The 24,467-nt window shown below is 60.5% G+C and overlaps 1 protein-coding gene across 6 annotated transcripts; it reads left to right on the forward strand.

Moving 5' to 3' along the window:
* The first annotated feature begins 425 nt into the window (after positions 1-425).
* On the forward strand, positions 426-23,801 carry SLC29A4 (solute carrier family 29 member 4). Of its 6 annotated transcripts, none has more exons than XM_021086037.2 (12): positions 426-537; positions 11,824-11,909; positions 12,041-12,217; positions 15,326-15,451; positions 15,735-15,848; positions 16,356-16,484; positions 18,400-18,474; positions 19,298-19,542; positions 20,263-20,401; positions 20,508-20,695; positions 21,299-21,539; positions 22,617-23,801. In XM_021086037.2, exons 3-12 carry the CDS (start codon positions 12,055-12,057, stop codon positions 22,757-22,759), a joined length of 1,563 nt encoding a protein of 520 aa, XP_020941696.1. In that variant the 5' UTR covers positions 426-537; positions 11,824-11,909; positions 12,041-12,054; the 3' UTR covers positions 22,760-23,801. The 6 variants fall into 6 exon arrangements, with proteins under 6 accessions (XP_020941696.1, XP_084872515.1, XP_020941699.1 ...); XM_021086040.2 differs by lacking the exon at positions 426-537 and adding an exon at positions 8,352-8,485; XM_021086038.2 differs by lacking the exon at positions 426-537 and adding an exon at positions 8,352-8,485 and having other exon boundaries at positions 12,044-12,217.
* Positions 23,802-24,467: the final 666 nt, after the last annotated feature.

Genomic DNA, 24,467 nt, shown 5'->3' on the forward strand with positions numbered 1-24,467 from the left:
GCATCCTCTTTATAATCAGAGGACACAACAAAGCTATTTTCAGCTCGGGGACAAATGAGTGCACTGCTAAATCAAACCCCAAAGCCCCGTGCTGGGGAGGCCAGCCTTGTCTTGCCAGTGGTTGGTGGCTTCCCTCTGCAGGGTGGGGCTCTGTCTACACAGTCAGGGGGAGCCATGAGGATGAAGGAGGCAGGCAGGGAGTTCTGGAGTCACAAGTCTGGATAGGAGCAGCTCCCGAGGCTCAGAGAGGGTGAGGGCCCCGCCCCAGGCCACACAGCCCGCGGGCCGGTGGCGCTCCCCGCAGCTCTCCTGGGGCTGGGGCACCGGCGGCTGCTCGGGTGTTTTCTCAGCACTTGGGAACAGATGGCTCCAACTCCCACCCACGGAAGCCAAACATTTTCCCTGGTTACCCCGCTAATTTGCTCACAAGCCTCCTCTTGTAAACAGAGAGTACAAAGGCTCCTCCACGCAGCGTGTCTGACGAGCATATTCTGACTCCACTGGCAGAGGCCTCAGAGAGGGCACAGGAGGGTTCAGGTAAGCCTTGGGCAAGGCCCAGGTGTGGCCAGTCTGGGCTCCAGTCCTGGGTCTGCCACTCCTTCCCCGGGGCAGCCTGGCGGGGAAACCTTGGGCCAGCCTCTAGCATCCGGTCTTCTCACCTGCGAAATGGGCTCGCGAACTGCCAAGGAGGGGGATGTGAGCCGTCGCCAGGGCGCTCCTGGGATCGGAGTATCTGTAAGAGTCTGGTCCCCCTGCCTGCCTTCCTCTGGGCTCACTATGGTGGCCCTGGGCTCTGGTGCCCCTCTGCCCCTGACCTGGTGGGTAGCTGGTTCACCCAGCCCTTCTCACTGACGGACACCACGTCCAGGCCCCCAGAGGCTTCTTAGCAAATGCCTTCACTCCCCTGGGCTTCATGGTTGTCTATAAAGTGGGGTGTCCTCAGGCCTCCCTCCTGGTCACCCCTCCAATGGGAGCGTCTGCAGCGGATCCCTGGGGAGGGGGCAGGGGGCTGAGACTTTTCAGGTGTGTAGGAGTTGGGAGGTTGAGGGACCCGTGTGGATAAAGCCTGGGGAAAGGGCCGCCTCATTGTAGAGGGAGGGGAAGCCGCAGGGTGTTGGGTGTGGCTGGTGCCTCAAGGGAGGGGCGGGGGGGGGCAGTCCCGGGAGGCTTTGGAGCATTTGGGGAGATCAGAGCTCCAGCAGCAGCGCCCGTCCCCCGAGGCTCCCGTCCCCACCCCCACGCTCGTCCTCAGCAGCCCTAATGAAGAGCTCTTCCAGCTAAAAGCGCCTGGAGCTGGTCCAGCAGCTCCTGCCGTCCTGGCCGGCCTCCAGCAGCCGCCCCTGGGAGCCTTCATCCCCGCTCCCTGGCCGGCCTGGGCTGTCCTGAGGGGCAGAGGCCCGAGATGCCACATACGGCTCGGTTCCGAGTCCTGGAAACCTGGCCTGGGCTTGACTCCCTCTCCTCTCCCGGCCTAGGGGGCTGGGGGCGCTGGGGGGGCAGCCTGACCTGCAGCACAGAAGGGGCGACTGAGGAGGGCCCAGCCTCGCTGTGTGGCTCGGCCCCCACCCCCACCCCCGAGTCCCTGTGAGAATTGGAGCAGAAGCTGTGCTTGGCCATGACCTGGCTCCTAGCTGGTGCCCGGAAGCGCCAGTCCCCGGCCCGTCCCGCTCAGCACCACACCCGCTGCATCTGTCCTCTTAGGAGAGAATCCTGGGGTTTTATTTCTACCATTTGCCTGTTTGCTCGGGAGGCTGCATCTCTTTTTCTCCAGAGTTTGTCACAGGGGCACAGGCGGGGAGGGGAGCCTGCGAGGCCAGCAGGGCCTTCTTCCCAGGCCCGGGGCCTTTCTGTCCAAGTCAGAAGGCGAGATCCAATAACTGGGGTCACTGGGAGCATGAAATCCGGCTCATGTACGGCTATGACCGTGATGGGTCACCAAGGTCACGGTCACAAGACCCACCGTCCCCAGAGGGAATCCCAGCCTCACCCCCCGGGCGCTAGCTTCCTGGGCTCTAATAGGGAGCTCCTGGGGTCCCTGGAGGGGTTGGAGGACGTGATGCCGATAAAGGCGGCTCCCTGCACGGGGGCGGCGGGGAGACCCCATCCCTCTGCCATCGGCCAGGCCCGGCCTGCGCACCACGTCCAGCGGGCCAGCCCTGGACAGCGCCCCTCCGAGGCCTCCCCAGTCTGCCCGCTCCCTCTCCCTCCCTGGCTGTGTCCTGAGCACAGCCTCCCTCCGGTCTCCGCCTGGGTCTGGCTCTTGGCTGCCTGTCCAGGTTGATGGGAAGATTCTAATGGGCTTTAAGTTAATAAGTTGGGAATAAATTAGGTTTGAGCTCCGCGGGAAGCAGATGGCAGAGCTGCTGTGGCCTGGAACAGCCCCCTTGGACAGCGGTGGAGGCGGGGCGGGGGAGGGGGCGCGCACCCCTGGGCGCTCTTTCTTCCCTCCCCCGACCCCCAACATTTTATTGTGAACATTTTCAACCTAAAGAAGAGTCAGGAAACCCCCAGAAGTCTCCTGCCTGCATTTCATTCTGGGTCTGAGAAAGCTGTCCATGTCCGCCCCGCCCCCATCCATCTTCCCACCCACCTTCCTTTTGTTTCTCTTTTTAGGGCCGCACCCGAGGCATATGGAGGTTCCCAGGCTAGGGGTCGAATCAGAACTGCAGCCACCGGCCTACACCACAGCTCACGGCAACGCCCGATCCTTAACCCACTGAGCAAGGCCAGGGATCGAACCCTCAACCTCATGGTTCCTAGTTGGATTCGTTAACCTCTGAGCCACAACAGGAACTCCATTTTTCTTTGTTTTTTTTTTTTTGTTTTTGTTTTTTTGTTTTTTTGCTAAGCTTCCTTTTTTTAATGCACTTCAGAATCAATTGCACCCCTAAACCTGCACAGCGTTGGCCAAGTTGTGGCAGATGGACAGTTTTGTCTGGTGGACACATTGGATTAGCCAGATCTGCATCAAAATCTGGAGCGTATCACCCCAGACAGCCCCTTTATGTCTCCCACCCTCCCCGGTCACCTTCTCTGATTATCTCTGATTCATCCTGCCTCTTCTAGAAGGTCACGTGCATGGAAACGTGCATGTGGTATGTATTCTATGTTTGTCTTTTCCACCCAGGATAATGCACTTGACTTTCATCCTGTTATTGGGGGGACCAGCAGTATGTTCCTTTTCATTGCTGAGTAGTATTCCATGGTAAGGAAGGACCACAGTCTGTTTAACCATCTCCCCTTGAAAGGCCCTGCCAGGCTGTTCCCAGGTTTCTACTGTTGTCTATAAAACCCGAATATGCCCTTATGTGGACATTTAGTTTTGTTTTTTTGCTTTTTAGGACTGCACGCGCAGCATATGGGGGTTCCCAGGCTAGGGGTTGAATCGGAGCTACAGCTGCCGGCCTACACCACAGCAACAGCAACGCCAGATCCAAGCCACATCTGTGACCTACACCACAGCTCATGGCAACACCTTAACCCACTGAGCAAGGCCAGGGATACTTAACCCATATCCTCATGGATACTGGTAGGATTTGTTTCTGCTGAGCCACGACAGACACTCTCATTTAGTTTATTTTTGAGATTATTTCGAGTCCCTCCCTCCCCTCAAACCAAGCCCGCTCTGTGGCTGGTGGGGACAGAAAAGTACCTCAATACATCTGCTGGTCTTTGGGCGGGCACACTGCCCTGCACTGAGTCACCCTGGTGGGCCAAGATGGGACATAGTGGTTTGGGGTGGCGTCTACTCCTTGGGGAGGGATGGACAGTGGCTGGGCAGGCTGGTGGCTGTTGTCATGGCAAGAGTGGGAGTTATTCTTAAAAGTCCACCTTGGGAGTTCCTGTTGTGGCACTGGGACCAGGGCGTGTTGGGAGCGCTGGGACACAGGATCAATCCACATCCTAGCACATTGGGTTAAGGATCTGGTGGTGCTGCAGATGCAGCGTTGGTTGCAATTATGGCTCAGATCTGATCCTTGGTCTGGGAACTGCATATGCCTCGGGGTGGCCAAAATAAATACATATAAAATGAAAATCCACCTTAGCCCAAAGTGTCACCTCTGAGATTTGTACCTGAGGGCACCCACCTGGAGGGCTGGTTATGGGCCCTCAGGAGGAATAAACCCAAGAGCCCCCAAGAAAGGAGTCACCCTGGGCAAAGATGAAATGAGCAATATTGCCATAAAACATCATCTCAGGTCAAGCGAAACCTCAAGGTGCCAATATCAGGCATAAAAGACATGGGTAACAAACATTTCAGGTGGTGCCTTGAAACGCTCTCAACTAGATGAAAAGGTTTCTAAGAACCCGAAAAGCATGCATCTTAGACTCTCTGTTAGACTAGGGAGCTTCTAAAAAGGGCCTTGTCCCACAGCCCAGCACAGAGCGGATATCTCAGAGATGTGTGAGGGTGGTTTTTACCTAGTGGAGTGTATTTAATCTGATACATGGGAAGCCCACAAAGTTTTTAAAGCAATTATAACGGCATAGACTGGGCAGCTCAGCCAGATCCCTGTTGGTAGGACCTGAGGCACAGAAACCCATTAGCCTTCCCGTCCATTCCTCAAAATTGAGTGTGTGGGAGAAAATGGGGAGAGGTCTGAGGGGGTCAGAACATTCTGGGCTTTGGGTGATATCCCTGGAGATGCTGAGGAATCATGGAAATGAGCTAGCAGGAGAAGGACACCTTTTAGAAAACTCACTGTCCGCCGAGGGAGCAGGGCTGGGGGGCAGAGTCGGGGAGCCAAGAGATCATCGACAAAGCTCTGGTAGCCACTCCACTGAAAGATGATTTTGGGGGGGGGTGCGTCTGAGCCATTTAGCGCAGCACTCAGGACCTGCCAAGGGAGGACCGAGCAGGGGCTTTGGTCCCTGGTGGTGGCGGTTCCCTGGTCACTCCATCCACGATGCAGGACCCACCCCAGCCTCTCTCTGCACCCACCTGGCAGCCTCCATGAGCCCAGATGACAGAACGGGGATGGCTGCGGGCCCCTCCTTCAATGCCTGCCACAGCCCATCCCCTGCTCCTTCCACGGGGCCTTAACTGGCTGCCTTTTTCATCTTGGCAGATGGCTTTTCTCCAAGGCAAGGAAGTTGCTAACAGGGGCGGGAGGACAGGCATTGACTAGCAGCATTCTTGCTGCTGTCAGCGAGGCTTGGGTGTCATCAGCAGTGACGGCAGGTCTGGCCCCGAGCCTGGTGTCCCCTGGCACCCCCAGAGAGGTCCCCGGGCCTAGCCACAGACCTCTGAAACCCCCTCCCCCATCTCCCCGTCTTAGCAGGTGGTGTCGAGACTGGAAGGAGAGTCACTCCCAAGCCCTCCTATAACTTGGGGCCATGGGGAGCCAGGGCGTGCGGAGAGCGTGGGCCCGTGACAGCGAGGTAGACGAGATGTCTCTCTCCCCACACAAATGCATTTTTAGTTTTTCATGAAAACCACGTGTGTGCTGAAAAGCACCACAAACAAACTGATAAGGGCTTTCTGTAGAAAAGACAGAAAAACAGAGAAGAAAATAATGCCTCCCATCCCCACATTCAATGACAACCACCGTTGCATATTTTGCTACCTTTTTCTTTTAGTATTTTCTCTACGTGGCGTGAAATTATCTTGTGTGCAGAATTGCGCATCGTGCTTGTCCACTTGATGATAAAAAATTCAAAGTGTTCAAAAGGCTGCAGTAAAAAAAAAAAAAAAAGTGTGTCCTTTCTCTGACCCCATCTCCTCAATCTCCGTTCTCAGAAGCCATCACTATTTGCGAATGTTTTGTGCAGGGTTTTCTACCGATGTTCACAGATGAGACTGGTCTCTCTCGTTTTCTCGGAGAAACTTTTGTCAGATGTGGGTGGTTCTCTTTTGTCCTGTGCTCTGGAATGACGAGGTTGCGCTTTAAAAGTTGAGTAGAAATCTGTTAATTCTGCGAAACGACCCACAGCCAGGGTGCTTCTTTAGTGAAATTCTCTTCCCTCTGCAGTAAGTGCTCTATGGAGCTGGATTTCTTATCTGATTACAACGTGTCTTCTCATTTTGATTTTCCCAGAAAATCATCTTTTTCCCGGTGTTTCCAATTTTGGGGCACAAAGCATCATGTATCTTTTGTATTTCTTCCCATTACCTGTTTCCCATTACGCTGCCAGTTTTCCATGCTATGATCAATTCTTCATGGAGTTCCCATTGCGGCTCAGTGGTTAACGAATCCGACTAGGAACCATGAGGTTGCGAGTTCGATCCCTGCCCTTGCTCAGTGGGTTAAGGATCCGGCGTTGCTGTGACCTGTGGTGTAGGTTACAGACGCGGCTCGGATCCTGCATGGCTGTGGCTGGGGCGTACGCTGGTGGCTACAGCTCTGATTCGACCCCTAACCTGGGAACCTCCATATGCCGCGGGAGCGGCCCAAGAAATGGCAAAAAGACAAAACAGCAACAACAAAAAAGCTTCATAACTGTACATCCTAGTGGTGGCTTACATGTTCCTCCAATAGTTTTCCTGTTTGTTTCTTTCAAATGTAACAATCGTGTCACCTGTTCCCCACCCCGCTGACTATTCCTTATTTGCTCTTCTTGGGTAATCAGGCTATTTGCAATGTTTGGATAGTATGAAGAGCATTTTTGTATATCAAGGCTTTTCTGTATTTAGCATCATTTCCTTAGGCTAGATTTTCTGCATCAAAGTCAGGTTTTTTAAGCCAATTTACCTTCCAGACGGGTTGTTCCAATTTGCACTCCCACCAGGAACATAGGTTTAAAAACCTAGGTCAGGAGTTTCCCGGTGGCTCAGCAGGTTAAGGATCTGGCCTGGTCACTGCTGCGGCTCGGGTTGCTGCTGTGGCGCAGCTTCCATCCCTGGCCAGGGAACTCCCGCATGCCATGGGCGTGGCCAAAACCAAAAACCACCCAAAAAACCCAGGTCAGAGTATGTTCCCTACTCTGGCTGAAACACTCCAGGGGCTCCAGTAAGACCCCCTTAGTCTGGTTCCTGCCCTTCCCCCACTTCTTCTCCCTCAGAACGACTCCTCCTTCCTCTGTTCCAGATACACTGGCCTTCTTTCTGAATAGAATGAGCTTCTTCTGGCCTCAGGACTCTGCACTGGCTGTTCCTTCTGCCCTGAACACCCTTCCCACAAACCTCCCCACCAGGGGCAAGTCTCACAGGTCCAGCATCACCTTCTCAGGGTGGCCTTCCCTGACCACAATGATGCCCATCCATTCCCACAGACACGTGCCACTGCCTATCCCACCAGGTCTCACAATCTTCTAGGCATCTGATGCTTCCCGAAATGATTATGCCTGTTTATTGCCTGTGAAACCCCACGGGGCAGAGACCTGACCTGTCCCCTGCGTCTAGAACAGTGTCTCACATGCACCAGATACATTTTATTTACACGGAGGACAGCTGGGCATGGCTTCCTGCATCAGCCCTTTCCAAGTTCTAGAGCCAGGGAAGGCATCAGGCTCATAACTTTAATTACTTTGAACAACCGGCCGTGTCCCCGACACCTCCCCCCCCCCCGCCCCCCACACAGCAGACGAAGGGAGGATAGGGGGCTTCCCATCGGTTCCTGGTTCCTATCCTTGAGGCTGAACCCCTTTCCCGGCATCAGACTCCCCCCACCCAAACCCCTGCCAGGGCGGTGTGCGAACTGTAAACCGAGGCTCAGAGAGGAGGGCGTGCTGGGATTAACAGCCCCCGGAGGGTGACCATTCCGTCTCCTAGGAGAAAACTGAGGCTCCGTGAGGGGAAGCGATCCCGAGAGCAGGGGGGCCCAGCCAGGCAAGGGTGGGGACGAGACGAGGGGGTGGCACGGGGCGGGGGTGGGGGGCGGCTGCCGAGGCTCCTAGACCTGTCTGGGATTCACACTTTTTCCTGCCCGCGAAATCCTACTCATCTTCAAAACTTGAATCGGATCACTGGGTGACCTGTCCCCCCGCCCCCCAAGCGCTGTTGGCTTCCCCCGCGAGGGGACCCGGTTTGGGGAGGGGTAGATGGGAGGAGGGGGGGCAATAAGCCTGGGCACCCCGGCGGGGAGGTGGGCCTGGAGGGGTGGCGGCTCGATCAGCCACAGGTCACCCCGGGGTCACCGGAGCAGGCACGTCCCCGGGGCGTCGGGGACGCAGACTTGAGCCTCCGCCCCTCCCCCGCCCCTGCGGGCACTGCGGGCGGGGCAGGGCGGAGGGGGGCGGAGAAGGAGGAGGGCAGACGGGGCGGGGCTTCGCGCGGGGGGCGGGCCGGGGCGGAGCGCGGGGCCCCCCGCTGAGCTCGCCGCAGCTGCTGCGCCCCCCGGACGCTCTCGCCCGACCCGGGGGCCGGCCGACCGGGGACCGGCGGAGGGCGGAGGGCGGAGGACGCCGGCCGCGCCTGGCCGGAGGCGGGGTGCGGGGAGTGGAGCGCAGCGGGCCGGGGCGCGGGCGCCCAGGGGTCCCGGCGCGGGGGCGTTGGGCGCAGGCAGGGCCAGGCGCGCCGAGGACCCCGGGACCCGGCCGGGCTGAGGTAAGCGGTCACCGCGGGGGTGGCAGGCGCGGGCGGGGACGGGCTGGGACGCGGGGGACCTGTCGGAGCCTTTGTCTGAGGCGCGCGCGGCCCGGCTCCGCGCCTCTCCCCCCTCGGCGCCGGCTCCAGCTGCCCAGTCCTTTGGCGGGGACACGTGACCCCGGGGACCCCGAGTCCCCCACCCCCATCCCAGAATGAGAGGGCCCCCACCCCAACCCTGTCCAGCATCCGGACCGGGCCAGCTCCCTACCAGCCCATCTGCGAGTGCAGGACGCAGACCCGGAAAGGGGAGAGTGGCCGGTGGCCCCAGGCCCTCTCAGGGCGAGGTGCCACCTCCTTCTCCGGGCACAGCCTGAGCCTCCTTCCACCTCAAGTTCCCCCCGAACCTCCTCCGCCCCACCTCACCCTTTCCCGCAGCCACCCCGTCCCAGCTCTCCGGGAGGTGGCTGGAAGAGGTGGGGCCTGCACCCAGAGGTCACCTCAGGGTGGTCCCCGAGGCTCCGTTGCCTCGGAGCACAGGCCTGGGAACCAACTTTGTTGCTGATGGGGCTGGTCTGCGGAAGGAGCCTGGGGTCTGAGGGCAACGGAGGCACCAAGGCCAGGGGCCGGGGACTGGAGCTGGGCATCCCAGGAGCCGGCAGGCACCTGAGGCCAGTGCATTCATGCATCCTCCCTGGACTCCAGGGAGGGGGTGGCCCAAGCAGGTGGAAAGGCACTTTCCCGTGGGCAGAACTGACAGGGGGGCGTTGGGGCAGCCCGGAACGCTTGGCTGGGACAGAGCAGGAGAGAACTCATGCGCTGGCCCAGGCGTGGGGACCACGGCCATCCAAGGGCATCCAGCCAGCCAGGGCTTGGGGCTCCCGAGGAGCCTGAGGCCCAAGGAGGACCAGCGGGCTGGCTTTGCTCGTAGAATTCAGGCTCCCTTGTGCGCTCTGGCCGGAGATGGGGCATGGCCCCTTAGAGAAGTGGCCTGGCCTTGGGGTCCAGACACCCAGCAGTTCAGGGTGCTGGGGGCAGTCAGAACCTACGTGAACTCAGTCGCAAATGAAAAGGTGGAGCCAAAGGTGGTCGGGCTGCCGAGGCTCTGATACGTGCTGTGTGACCCCAGGCTTGGCTCTCTCTTCTCACTCTCCCTTTCGGCAAAGTGGGGGCATGAGTGGGGCTGCCAGGTCTGCTGGGGTCCGGAGCCCTCTGGGGCCCACAGCTGGGCCCCGGAGCAGAGGCTGGACCGCCGAGCACCTCCTCTGGGCAGCCAGCCTTCCCTCCTCACCCCCCCACCCCCGCCAGACTTGGGGAGTACTTTCTCACCCTCTCCATCCACAGGGAAACTGAGGCCCAGAGGGTGTGGCAGTGATTGGGGTGTGACTGAGGCAGTGATTGGGGTCCCTGCAGTGGGGGAGCAGAGAAGATCTCTGTTTCTGTCTTTAAATTTTAGTTAATGGGGGACCCAGGAGGAGGAGCAGGTGGGGGGCAGAGCTGAGGCTCCCGGCTGCTGGGGTGTGTTGCGGGGGGGGGGGCGTTATGCGGTGGCAGGTGGAAGCCTGCAGCCCAGGAGAGGCGAGAGGAGGGGGGGAGCCTCGCGTGCCCCTGCCCTGCCTCCGTGAGAGGTCATATTAGGGGTCACGGGGCCGTGGCCTGGGGAGACAGGGCACCTTCCAGCAGGGGCCTGGAGGAGCACGTGGGGACAGTAGCTGAGGGTGGCAGCTGCCCGCCTCACCCATCAAGGGAGGGAGCAGTAGGGCTGCCTCCCGGTTTGATGCCAAGCACGTCTGCCCTCCCGGATGCCGTGGCCTCCCGGCTGGGTAGAAACCTCAGCGTGTGGCCAGGCGTGTCCCGGGCTCTGCATCTGTGTCGGGAACCTCTGCTGAACACAGGCCAGGGGGTCGGGGTGGCCGTCCTCCAGGGCTGGAGGGAAGACCCCTTCTCTACGGCCGGCCCCTTCCTGGTTCCTCCTGTCTTGGATGGAGGCTGGATCGGCGGGGCCGGCGGGTGTCCAAGCCTCCAGCACAGGGCCCTGCCCGAGGCCACAGTCATTCAAACTGGCTGGGCTCCGTGCTAAATCCTCTTCGTCCTCCCAGCTCCAGGTATGGCAGGCGGCCCAGGGCTGGGGGCTCCAGGATGAGCGCTGAGCCTGGTGCGGGGACTCACACCTGACTCCCCAGCCTCCAGGAGAAGCCTCTTCTCTGCTGCTCCTGGGTGCTGACCCCCAGCAGGCAGGGGTAGAACTCCCCAGCCCCAGGACCCACCTGGAAGCAGGGATAGCGCCCCACCTAAACCTCTCTGTGGGGCGCGAGGAAGTGAGGAAGGCTTGGGGAGCACTGGGGAACTGGTCAGCATGCCCCCGTCTGGAGTCGGGGGGGGGTAAACTGAGGCAGGGTTGCTGGAGGAAAGGTGGTGAAAGAAGCAGAAGTGGGAGGAGGGAGTTCCTATTGTGGCACAGCGGAAACGAATCCAACTAGGAACCATGAGGTTGTGGGTTCGATCCCTGGCCTCGCTCACTGGGTTGAGGATTTGGCGTTGCTATGGCTGTGGTGTAGGTAGCAGATGCAGCTCGGATCTGGCCTTGCTGTGGCTGTGGTGTAGGCTGGCAGCTGTAGCTCTGATTTGACCCCTCACCTGGGAACCTTCATGTGCTTGGCCCTAAAAAGAGAAGAAAAAAAAAAAGAGGAAGAAGCAGTAGGAGCAGAAGTGGGGGAGATGGACATGATTGAGAGAAAATCAGAATAGCTTCCTAGCACGAGGGGTCCCTGGGGAAGCATCCTTCTTCCAGCTTCTCCTGTGGGCTCCGTACATCTGCCCAGGACGGGTGGGGACACAGAGGTGCCACACTCAGAGGCCAATGCCGCTGTGCCCCATCTCTCTCAAATTCCCTCTGATGAGCGTGGCTCCTTTTTGCAAGCAGGTGAATGAAGGTTGTTAGGAAAACAAGTGGATCCATGTTTGAAGGAAAACGCTAGACGCGCCCCCTGCCCCAGCCCCTACAGGGTTACCTACGCCCTGCGGGGGTCTCTCCATCGAGACTCCAGCAGCTCCTTCCTTCCCTCCAAAGATAAGAGCTGACTGGGAGCCAGAGAAGCAGGAAGACCAAGGCAAGTCCCTCCTGCCCCTGCAGGACCGAGGGCTCTGGTGGCTCAGGGTCCCACCGACCCGGGCCCGGGTCCTGGCTCTGCCATTTACTGCCCGTGAGGCCCGGGTGACGGACAGAGAGGGCGGTCACCCTCACTTCGCGCTACTGTCACATGCGTGAATATGGGAATCTCCTCGCAGAGGAAGGTGGCTCACGGGACACTCCGGCACACAGTGTTCAGAGTGTTTCTCCCCCATCTCTTTCTCTCCAGGCCCCCTGCTGCCGCCCCCAGGCAGGCCTCTGTGCTTGCTTGCTCAGCTTAAGACACAAGTCACGTGGCACCGCTCTTCCTCGGAGGTTTGTGTGCTCCAGCACGCTGTTTCAGAAGAGAGAGGCCGGCACCCCGGGGGAGCAGGCTTGGCAGCGTGGCAGCGGGGTAGGGGACCTCTCCTGGCCCCCCCAGCCTGCTTCCTCTGCTTTCTCTGCAGCAGCACAGGCTGCCATGGGCTCCGTGGGCAGCCAGCGCCTCCAGGAGCCCAGCACGGCGGGCACACCGCACGGGAGCATGGTGATGAGCTTCAGCTTCGACAGCGGGCAGCTGGAGGAGGCGGCAGCTCGGGCCCAGGGCGGCAGGGCCAGGGGTATCCCCATCGTCACGGAGTCTGGTGAGTGAGGGTATGGCTGGGTCTACGTGCCCAAAGCAGGGATGGCCGTGGGAGCACGGCCCACGGAATCCAGGAGGCAGCATTGGTGAGGAGGGGTTCGATCCGCTGCAGTGACAGACAAGCCCAGGGTCCCAGTGCCTTCCCTGATGCCGTATCCAGGGAGGGCTGCATCTTAACATGTGCTTCCATGAGTGCCGGGCAGGCGGAGGGGCACGTGGCGAGTCACGCACTGCCCTGAGCATACCCTTCTACATGCAAGCGACACATAGTGTGTGGGTCACATTCTTGGGCCAGAGGAAGCCAGGCCTCGCTTCATTGGAGACGAGAAAGTGCCTGGAAAGAGGAGGGTTGATGTGAGGTTCGAAGACCTGGTTTTCCACCTGGCTGTGTGTCCTCGGCCAAGAGCCTCAACCTCTCTGAGCCTCAGGTGCCCTACGTGGAGGAAATAGGCCAGTTGCCTGTGCGATCAGACTTGTCGTGTAGGCAGCATGCGGGTCTGAAGGCAGGCAGGTTTGGGTTCGATCCAGCTCCTGTCTCAGGCCACTCCGGGCACTCCGGGACCTTGGTCAAGTCACTGCTGCCTGGGTCTCCGTTTCTCATCTGGAAAAGGGGAATAATCCTGGGGCCGCCCTAATGTGCTTGCAACAGAATCCACAAAACATGGCTTAGGATGTTTCTTGGCACTCGGAGGCCCCCTGTAAGTAATAGCTCGTTTGGGGGTGGCTAGATGGTACACTAGGACTGCTTCGGGCTTAGACATGGGGGCTTATTCTCAGGTTCTGTCCCCTCCCTTTGCAGGTGGGCGTGGAGGTTCTGCTGGCCGAGCCCCGTGTTGGGTGGGGATGGCCTCCCTGCACACGTGTGTGTGGACAGAGGCAGCTCGGGGCCCATCCCAAGGTGCCAGCCTTCTCCTGGCCAGGCAGTGGATATCATGTGGCAGTGGCCACGGAAGCGGAGAGTGGCTCTAGTAGCCGTGGCAGTGGTGCTTTTACCTATAATGGCTGTGGGGGCAGGATCAGTCACGTTTCTACCAGAGCCAGTAGGAGATAGACAGAAAGATGGATGGACAGACTAGACAGAGAGCTGAAGGTGTTGTATAGATAGCCGTATATGGTTTAGGACAAGAAATGGGCGGACTAAAGGGGAGGCTGGCTAAGCCCGTCTGAAATCCATAAGGCAGGTAGGCAGGAAGATCACAGGCAGGCTGGAACCCCAGGGGCATGAACTGCTCAGGGTCCTTACGCTCCGGGAAGCCTTCGCGGTCTTACCTGATTAGGTCAGGCCCACCCAGGGAAATCTCCCTTTGTGTCAAACTTCAAGGAGCTGATGGGAGGCTTTGCAAACTCTTTTCACCGCAGTACCTCGGTCGGTGTTTGATGGAACAACTGGGGACTGTGGTTCAGCCTGCCAAGTTGAACTATAAAACTGGCCATCACAAAATCCCCCCTTGCCAGCTCGGCTTCGATACACAGCTCCCTAAACCATACTTAATCTCCAAGACAAGGCACTAAGAGTCCACCCCCACCTGCCGTGACCCGACTAGCCCCCCGTCCCAACAAAAACACACCAGCCCTTCCCAGAGGACACAGAGTCCTTGCATGGCGATATTCACACCTCGCCTTTGATGCCCATCGCTCACATCCGGATACAGAGTTAATCTTACTTTGGACGAGGGGGTGAGAGAGTCACTGCAACAAAAACGTTTGTTTAACACACAGACACAAACACATTCATATCAAAACAAGGAAGAAAGCTTCGTGACCCTTTGTCCTGGTGCCGGCGGCTGGTCACGTGGTCGTCGCTGGTGTTTATAGCTTCCTTCTGCCACCACCCATCCCGTATCCCCGTGGTCCTCCACGAGCACCTTAGCTGGTCACGGTTCTTTGCCGCGTGGGTCACCCAGCAGCAGTCCTGCTGGAAGTGGGGTGGCTTAGTTTTCCATCGACTGTATGGCAGGGAGTGGACCTAGGAGAGACCAGGAGGGATCTCCTGTCTGGCAGACGTACTCTCCAGCAAGCTGATTTCCCACGACAATCAGGGTCCGTCAGCCGGTACAGCAGCTCCATCCTCTGCCTGTTGATTCAGGGGCAGGAGGAGCCCAGGGTGGCCAGGGCAGCAGGAGCGTGGGTCTCAGGGCAGAACCGTTCCTCCCTTTGGAACTGAGCTCCTGGACCAGCAGAGCCTCAGGTCAAGGGGTGGGAGGCGGACATCCTGCGAGTGGATCTCTAAAGTGTGTAGCGACTGGTCCCTCTCCCACGTCCGCCAGAGGCTCCTGGATTCACAAACACTAACCCTAGGAGACGCGGCCCCTATTGGATGCGGACTCAGAGCTCAAACACTGCCTCAACCCCACCGGGTCCTGACACCCAGCTGGCCCCGCAGCTGAGTCTCCGAAAGGCGAGACCTTTCTGTTGAGCCAGCTGCTTCAGTGGCCGTGATGGGGAAAGTCATGGTGGCAGTGGCCCCTTGGTGATGGTTCCCGTGGCCGTGCTATTGGAGGTTGTATATCGAGCAGCCCTGACCATGGACTGGGGCAGCTGTGGCCATGCTGGTGGATGGTGGCCTTGGTGACACTGACCAAGGTTAGAGCAGCTGTGGAGGTGATGGCAGTGGTTGTGACAGCGATGATAACAGCTGTGATGCTGCGGCTTTGGCAGCCATGACGACAGGGACAGATGGCAGCCATGATGCTGGTGGATGCGGTGCCCACGGTCATGATGGGCCGTGGATTCAGTGATGACGGTCGTGTTGGTGGCTGCGATGGTGACAGTGGCCGTGGTGTTCGGTGACTTCTGACAATGGCCATGGTGGTGGTGATGTAGGCAGTTGTAGCCATAGTGATGGAGAGTGGCCGTGGTCATTTTGGCTTTGGTGGTTTGGATATGGTAGGAGTGGCCATGATGGCTAAGGTGGCAGTGGTTCTGGTGGCAGTGGCAGATGACTTGGTGGGATGCCATGTCTGGTTAGGGCGACAGTGGCTACGGTGATCATGACTGGGCGGTGCTGTGGTGGACTGTGGCCAGGGTGGTGGACTGCGGCCCTGATGTGGTGGCCTTGGCCGTGAATGGGCTTTCCTCCCTGTCACCTGGCGTCTGTGTTTATTGGCAGAGGAGACGGTGCCCGATGACCGCTACCACGCCATCTACTTCGCGATGCTGCTGGCTGGCGTGGGCTTCCTGCTGCCATACAACAGCTTCATCACCGACGTGGACTACCTGCACCACAAATACCCAGGTGGGTCCCCCGCAGTGGGGTCCAGCCGTCCCAGGCTGGCCTGTGCACTCAGCTCTGGCCCTCCTCCACCTTCCAGAAACCCCTGGGGCGGCACCCTGCCAGGGGAGCCCATGTTATTCAAATCCTAGCTATGAATTGCCCTGTGACTTGCCAGGGCAACCCCTCACCCTCTCTGGGCTGTCAGCCCCTTTGGGCAGAGCAAGGAGGCAGTGCCTCGAGGGGGCAGGTGCCGAGAGTGGGGCTCCCCTGAACCCCTGCCCCCGCTGCCCCGCCCCCACCACAGGGACTTCCATTGTGTTTGACCTGAGCCTCACGTACATCTTGGTGGCCCTGGTGGCCGTCCTCCTGAACAACGTGCTGGTGGAGAGACTGAGCCTGCACACCAGGATCACCGCGGGTACGCTGCCCTCCCGGCTCCCAGCTCTCACCCGCCTGGCCTGTCGCTCACCCCTCCATTTCCCGGCGCCTCCATCTCCTTGTCTGTGAAATGGGTGCCCTTCCAGGGAACGCCACGGGGTTCAGCATGCGAAAAGAGGTTCAGGTCCGTTTGGGCGCAGCGCAAGCTGTCAGGATGCCCGCTCCTGGGGAGGCTAAGTGTCCCAGCGGCCTTGCTCTTCCTCCCCGCCCCCCCCCCCGCCCCGTTCATCTCCATGGTGACGGTCAGCTTCCCAGCCCAGCTCAAGGGCACTTCTTCCAGGAAGGCTTCCGGATGTCCCCTTAGACCTCTAAGATGTCCCCGCCCTCCTGCTGTTAAGAGGAAGGGCAGAGAGCCGGCACTTCAGTGCTGGCTGCTGGGGAGGGGTGGGAGGAGGGGGCTCCCCGCCCCCTCCCCGCTCATGCCCCGCCCCCACACACCCCGCCACGCCCACCGCTCATGCCACGCCCCCCGCCTCTCCCCACACAGGCTACCTCCTAGCCTTGGGCCCCCTCCTCTTCATCAGCATCTGCGACGTGTGGCTGCAGCTCTTCTCTCGTGACCAGGCTTACGCCATCAACCTGGCCGCGGTGGGCACCGTGGCCTTCGGCTGCACAGGTAGGGCCGGGGCTGGGCCCCCGGGCGCCCACCGCGGGCCGCCCCACCTGCCCCGCCTGCGTGCTGGGGGCGTGCCACACTAGCCGGCTCGGTGCTGGTATGTGCACATGTGCACACACACACGCTGCACGCCCGCAGTGGTCCTGGTGTGCAGGGAGGGAGGTCCCTGGTATTCCCAGGTGAAAACTGGGCTTCACCAGCTCCCCCTGCCCGCGTCACTGTGTCAGTGTGTTTCTCTTGGGCGGTAGCTTTCAAACTTATTTTACCTTTTTAATTTGCAACTACTTCAATCAGACCTACGGAAAATTGCAATTATAATGAGTTCCGATATACATTTCCCTAGACTCACCAGTCGTTAAACGTTTCGCTGCATATGTGTTTTCTCTCCCTTTCAGGCTTTCTTTGTCCTTTCCTCCCCCACCTTCTGAAGAATATGTGACTATATGTAGATAATTTCCCCCTAAATATGTGTAAATATAAAACGTATGTTTTCCCCTCAAGCCATTTGCAGACATCACCTTCCTTCTTGCCTCAGTACTAACCATTCAGGGTATTTTAAGTAACAGTTAAAGCTAAGACATTTCTTCTAGAACCACATTTACAACTGCCAAAAGCAGGAGTTCCCTTGGTGGTTCAGCGGTTAACGAACCCGACTAGGATCCATGAGGATGCAGGTTTGATCCCTGGCCCTGCTCAGTGGGTTAAGGATCCGGCGTTGCCATGAGCTGTGGTGTAGGTCGCAGATGTGGCTCAGATCCCACGTGGCTGTGGCGTAGGGCGGCAGCCGAAGCTCCGATTCCACCACTAGCCTGGGAACCTCCATATGCTGCAGGTGTGGCCCTAAAAAGCAAAAATAATAATAATAATAATAACTGCCAAAAGAAGGACATTTAACATGGATACAATAATATTATCAAATCTGCAATTCAAATTCAAAGTTCACTCATTGTCGTGATAATGTCCTTTGTAGCATTTGGGTTTTCTGCCCTGGACTCAGCCCAGAATCACACACTGCGTTAGCAGTCACACCTGTAGCTTCCTTTAAGCTGAATAGTCCTCCACCTTCCTCTGTCTTTTGTGGCAGTGACATTTGGAAAGGTCCAGGCCAGTTGTTTTGTCGACATTCAAACTTTTTTGACTGTGACTTCCAGGAAGAGATACATTTCACAGCCTGACCCAGCAAACGTGTGTGTGTGTCTATAAATGAAATCCAGGCTCCCTGAACCAATATTCTCAATCTAGGCATTTGACTCGGGTCTGTTTTGCTCTGTTCTGTTCTACTTTGTACCAACCAGAGGCTGGTAATGACCAGGAGACCCGCGGCTGCAGCCCTGCCCCAGGGTTATGTCAAGGCCCTGGGTCTAGACTGCAGGGTGTGAGTGCAGTGGGTGCCCTCTTTGGTCAGAACGAGAGAGGTTATGCGGTGGCACCAAATGAGCCCAGAAATCCCAGTGGCCTCACAGAACCAGGCTTATTTCTGGCTCTTGCTCCCTGGCCAGTGTGTGAGCGGGTGGCACTCACTGACTGACAGCCACTCCCCACCTGTAACAGGCGGCCTCTGCTGTGACCACCCCTGGGAAAAGAAAGACTGGAAGGCCACGTGGGCTTTTCCTACCTGGTCCAGGAGTGACACGTGTCACTTCTCCTCGGGTTTCAAAGACCAGAGGTGGCAGAGGAGCCTGGCCAGCACCCAGGGTGCGGACGGGGAAGGCGGGGCTGTGCGGTGGGCGGTGCTGTTGCCATGACGCCCTGCGACGTGGCTGGACCAGATCCCTCTGCCACCCGTGGTGGTAATATCTTTCCCCCACCTGAACTCTTGCCAACACAGTGTTCTCGAACTTCTGATTTTTGCTCCAAGAGGACGGACAGGTGACAGGTGGTGTCTCATGGCTGTGCTCTCTCTCTCTCTCTCAAGTGCAGCAATCCAGCTTCTATGGGTACACGGGGATGCTGCCCAAAAGGTACACGCAGGGGGTGATGACGGGGGAAAGTGAGTATCTGCAGACCCCCGGGAGCTGCCTGGGCTGGGGACCCTCTTCCTGGGACCGAGAGCGGGCTCAGGCGAGCTCTGGGCATGGGCTGCTTGGGATCGCCTGGCTGGGGGCGCTGGGACTCCCACATGCAGGGATGGGCGGGACTGGGCTGTGGTGGGCGTGGTCTCTTTGGGGTGTGGTTCTTTTTGTGAGAAGCGCATGCCACCCTGAGCACGGGTCTTGAATATTCTGTGTGTGGTATGTGTGTGCCGGGGTAGCTGATCCCGCCCCCTGCCCGTGATGTCAGGTCCCATCCCTCAGCGTCAAGCTCTCCTCAGAGCCCCAGACCCACGAGCCACCCCCACTCTGTGGCCCAAACTCGCTTTCCCAAGCCCACCTCATTTCCCATCTGCGCCTGCTCAGTGAATGGCACCCTTTGCTCAAACCCAAAACTCATCGGACACCAAGCCATGTGGATCTGTCCTCCAGGTCAGATTCCTCTGCTCCAGGCAGCTGACTCCCCCTCTTGCCCTGCCACCCCCTCTTAACGCAGGCCAGCGCCACCCCGAGCCAGCGCCACCCTGAGCCAGCACCAGGCATCAGGGGTCCCAACTTCAAAGCGCCTTCCTCCAGATGCCCTATCTTCCTCGATGGGCCTGGCTCAGCTCCTGGTGTTTGTGTGTGTGTGTGTGAGTGAGTGTGTAGACAGTGGGGCCAGGGAGCAATCTGCGAGGACGCATCCTCTGGGCAGCCCAGGGCCGTTCTGAGGGCTGTGGGGTGGCTGTGACTGGTGGGGCCGAGTGGGCGGCGAGGCCCGGCCTCCCGGCCCCTTCCGCGCAGGCACGGCGGGCGTGATGGTCTCCCTGAGCCGCATCCTCACCAAGCTGCTGCTGCCGGACGAGCGCGGCGGCACCCTCATCTTCTTCCTGGTCTCCGCGGGCCTGGAGCTGCTCTGCTTCCTGCTGCACCTGCTAGTGAGGGGCAGCCGCTTCGTGCTCTACCACACCGCGCGGCCCCGCTGCGGCCGTCGGGGCAGGGCCGGCTACCGCGTGCACCACGACGTCGGCGCCGAGGATGTGCGCTTTGTAAGTACCCGTCCCACTCCCTGGGCCGCGCGCTGTCAGCACAGGCTCCGGCTCCTTCTGTGGCCTGAGATTCCTTCCTCTATCCTGTGGCTTAAGGTTTCATGCCTTGGTGGCACCACACGTCTATATCCTGAGCCCCACTGGCTGGGATGGAACCCGGTCTGTGGCTTGAAACCCACAGGCCCACACCTGTGGCCTGAGCCCCGTCCTGGCGGCCAGCGCGCCCTCTGGTGGCGCTATGGCCACATGGCCTCCATCGGGCCCAGGAACGGCAGGTGTGGATGCTTGAGGGCACCTGGAGGAGGAGGCGCAGGGAAGCTGGGCCATGAGGAGCGCAGGGAGGAGCCAGAACGTTCACAAAGACGTTCTTCCAGCGAGTCACCCTCGCTGGGCGCTTGGCTGGGGACACTGCTGTGAGCCAGAGACCAGGAGACAGGCCGGAGGGAGGCCTGCTGTGAAAAAGCCCACATCAGAAACTGGGGCCTCCTAAATGGTCGGGAAGCTTCGCTGAAGAGTGACTCAGGGCTGAGACCAGACGCGCGTGGAGGGGCCCCCGGAGACCCACGGAAGGGCGGGGCGGGGCTGAGGAAGGCGCATGCGCAGAGGCTCCGCGGCTGGGAGGAGCTTGGCGTGTTTGCTGGACGGCGGGCGAGGATGAAGGTGGGCGGGAGGCCGCGAGCGGCCTGCACCCAAACCCTAGCCGGCCCGGCCTTCTTCCAGGAGCACCAAGGCCCAGCCCTGGCAGATGGCGGGTCCCCAAAGGACAGCCCAGCCCATGAAGTGACCGGCGGCGGGGGAGCCTACACGCGCTTCGACGTGCCTCAGCCGAGAATCCGGCGCAGCTGGCCCTCCTTCCGAGGTGGGGGCGGGCTGGACCCCGTCGTCGGGTCTGCGCACGTGGGGGTGCCCCGGCGGTCGGGGGGGCCTTCGGGCTGCCGGCCTCTGACCCCCGCCGCCGCCCACAGCCCTGCTGCTGCACCGCTACGTGGTGGCCCGCGTCATCTGGGCCCACATGCTGTCCATCGCCGTGACCTATTTCATCACGCTGTGCCTGTTCCCGGGTCTTGAGTCCGAGATCCGCCACTGCATCCTGGGCGAGTGGCTGCCCATCCTCATCATGGCCGTATTCAACCTCTCGGACTTCGTGGGCAAGGTGGGAGCCCGCCCCGCTTCCGGGGGGCGGATGCCCGTGGGGAGGGTCCCCGGGGAGGCATGGGCCCCAAGCTGAGGGTGCGAGTGGCTCCAGGTGGGGAGGCGGGGGCCGCCCTGACGGAGACCGGAGGGCGCTTGGAGGGTTTGCGGTCCCGGAGGCCGGTCCCAGGTCTCACCCTGGCGCCCTCCTTTCTCTAGTTAAGGGGTCTCAGCACAGGTGTGGGCATATGAAGTCCCCTGAGTTGGGGGGGGGGCGGCAGGAACACTCAGAAATGCTGGCCTGTCGCTGTTCCTCTCTACAAGGTTGCAAGGCTCAGAGAGGGAAAGCCATCTGCCTGGGCTTCCCCAGCTGAAAGGACTTAATGAGTGGGTTCAGCTGCTGCCACTTCCCCGCATGTCCCTCTGGGCCTTGGCGGCCTCGTTTCTCAAATAGGGTCCAGAGCCTCGCCCAGTGCGGAGGTTGGTGGGTTTTTCGGTGGCTGAAGCTGGGAAGAGATGGGGATACGGCCTGAGCCCTGGGTGTCTGGGCTTGTGCCCCGAGGCTGCCAGGGAGACGCAGGCGGAGGGAGAGGCGGGGCCCACATGTCTGCCTCCCTCCCCCCAGATCCTGGCGGCGCTGCCCGTGGACTGGCGGGGCCCGCACCTGCTGGCCTGCTCCTGCCTCCGCGTCGTCTTCATCCCCCTCTTCATCCTGTGCGTCTACCCCAGCGGCACGCCCGCCCTCCGCCACCCGGCCTGGCCCTGCGTCCTCTCGCTGCTCATGGGCATCAGCAACGGCTACTTCGGCAGCGTGCCCATGATCCTGGCGGCCGGCAAAGTGAGCCCCAAGCAGCGGGAGCTGGCAGGTAAGGCCCCCGCTCAGCCCCTGCGGCCCACCCACAGCCCCCGCTACCAGGCAGGGCACGCCAGGCCCGTGGAAGTCAGGTCACACAGAGACACGTGCGTTTGGGTCCCAGGGCCAGGTTGGCCTCGGGGCTCGTAGTGTGCGGGCGTGTTGGACAATCTCTTACTCCTTCCTTCACCCACAACTGCTCGGGGTCGGGGGGCCCTGCCATGCGCCACGCACTGTTCCGAGTGCTGGAGACACAGTGGCAACAAAACGGTGGTCTCTGTGCTTCTGGGGTTGATAGTTCATAGGTGACAAAGGGACAAATAAGAAAAAGATGTGATACGTTGGATGGTGCCGAGGACGATGGAGGATTGCGAACCAGTGGCGGGCTGGGGGGTCTGGGTGGGGTTAAAGGGAAGCAGAGCAGTCTGGGAAGGCTTCCCTGAGGAGGTGACTTGAGCAAAGACCTGGAGGAAGCAGTGAGGGGCTGGACGCGTGGTAATGCACAGGCAGAGCGTCTGAGGTGCCGGGAACAGCTTGTGCAAAGGCCCTGAGGCGGCAGCGGCACGGTGTACCAGGGCAGTGAAGAGGGGAGGGGCCTGGAAGAAAACGCTGGCACCTGGATCTAGTTTGACTGTTGGGCCCCCGTGGCCGCGGCTGACGGACTAGGAGATGGGGCAAGAGAAAGGGACAGGGGCCAAGAAGGCCCCCCGAGCTCCCTACTGCTCCAGCCAAGAAGGCTGGCTTGCCGTCAAGGCAGGAGGGGACAGAGCCCGCGTGGGGACAAAGCACCGAGGCAGGTTCCGGACACGGGACCGTTCAGGAAGCCTGTTAGACGAGGGAGCATTTGGAGATGGGAGATGAGATGGAGAGAAGCAGGCGAGGCCTGGGCACCCGGCCCGCGCCGTCGGGGCATAACCGTCCCCGGGCGGCCACCTCCCTGGGCGTGAGCTGGCCGTGGTCACTGCTCAGGACCCGGGAAGCCCAGGCTTCGGCTCCAGCCCTTGGTCAAGCGGCCGCTGCGGGGCCCCCCCACCCCCCCCCACCAGGGGGCCCGCCACTCCCGCCCGCTGAGGTCCCGTCCCGTCCGCAGGAAACACCATGACCGTGTCCTACATGACGGGGCTGACGCTGGGCTCGGCCGTGGCCTACTGCACCTACAGCCTCACGCGGGACGCCCACAGCAGCTGCCTCCACCCCGCCGCTGCCAACGCCTCCCTCCCCGCCGGCCTCTGAGCCAGGCCCGGGCCCCCAGCCCTGCCCAGGGAGGGCCGCCGGGGCCCCCTCCCCACCCCTGCCGCAGTGCCTGCGGGGGCCCCGGCCTCCTCCCCGTGCCCATGACGCCACCCTGTCCAGGCCCAGCTGCCGTCACTCCAGCCCCAGGGTTCTGCCAAGGTCTTGGATGCCTGGGGGTGTTGCTGCCACCAGGGTCCCGCCAGCACTGTGGTCTGTGTCCCGCCTCACGCCCGCCCCCGCTGGGTCTGGTGGCCCCGGTGCTCTATGGGGTCACTCACAGCTGTCCCCATTTGGGAGAGCAGACCACCCGCCGGTGTCCCCTCCTGGCGACGGTCATCTTGGGCTGCTGGGAGGGCCCCATGGCCTCGACTACACTGTCGCTGCCCAGCACCTGACTCAGCACTTCCTTCACTGGGGACCCCTCCCCACCCGGTCACCCCGCAGGCCTCCGCCCTCTGCCCGTCCTTAGACTCTAGTTCTCCCACACTCAGCACCTTCTCTGGGAAGGAGCCGGGGCCCAAGCCTTGCGTCTGCAAGGTCTCAGACCACGGTCTGTCTGCGCTGGCCTTTCTGCAACCCCAGCTTTGGTGCCGACCTGGGTGCAGTCCCCAACCCCTGCCAGCCCCTCCCCATGCACCCTGGTACCCACCTGATGCCACAGGCCTGGGGATCCCCATTAGCTTCTCTGGACCTTCACCTGTCTGATAAGGAGGGGGACAGTTTGGGGACACAAAGCAGGGCCCATAGCCTGGCTGAAGTCATGACCTAGACCTTGAACCCTGTCCAGGGAGGCCCACAGAGGGTCGGATGTGCCCAGGAGTCCCTGGCAAATGGGGAGGAATGGGGGTCCCTCCAGAGCTCTAGGCTGGCTGGGCTGGGCGCCCCAGGCCGGGGGAGGGGACTCCTGGAGTGTCGCGTCAAAGATGGGCTGCCCTCCCGCACCCACAGCCCCACCGGGACCGCCCCTCTGTGTCCTGTCCACCGTCTGTCCACTAACTGTACCGCACTGGCCATTAAAGGTGAAGGCAGAGCGCCTGCCCCACCACCGCGTCCAGGTAGCGTCTGTGCCGCCATCTCTGCCCCTGGGGTGGGAGAAGGGGCCTTGGCGGGACGAGGCCCCCTGCCTGCCTGGGACCCCCAGTCTTCTGTCCACACACCTGGTAGGACGTGGTTGTGGGGAGGGGGTGGACAGTGGGGATGGAGGCAGGAAGCATTGGGGTTTTATGGGTGCCTTGGTGCCCCTGTGGCCCTCAGGCGCTCAGGGGTAGTAGCTCTTCCTGAAGGGGGAGCGAGAGAGGGGAAGCAGCCAAGGCGGGGCTTCTGGGATCAGGTCCTGGCTCTGTGGCTGTTCTAAGTCTCTTTCTCCAGGGAGTGGGGCTAGGTCCGTCTTGGACGTGGGTCCCTTCGAGGAGGGCTGGGCAGGAAGAGGCTGGTTGCCTGAGGGTGCCCTGTGCTCCAGACCAGCTGGCAAACTCAGAGACCCACCCACCTGGGACTCTCAGGCCGCCAGGTGGCCACATGGGCAAAGATCCTTTGCGGCGGTGCCATAGGGGTCGCCCAGTGGCCCCAGCACACCGCTCCTCCTCCCCTGACTCTGGGTTTGGGGTGCGGGGCCACGCACTGCCTCGTGACTCAGTTTCTCTGGAAGGGTCGGAACCCCTCCCCTGGCCAGATGCTGTGCGTCATCGTCACACCGTCCCCTCTGCGC

This window comes from Sus scrofa, chromosome 3 (assembly GCF_054392235.1).
Source record: "Sus scrofa isolate SSC_HxYL_T2T_F1_AM1 chromosome 3, Sscrofa_HxYL_maternal_Yorkshire_Landrace_v2.0, whole genome shotgun sequence".
NCBI lineage: Eukaryota > Metazoa > Chordata > Mammalia > Artiodactyla > Suidae > Sus > Sus scrofa.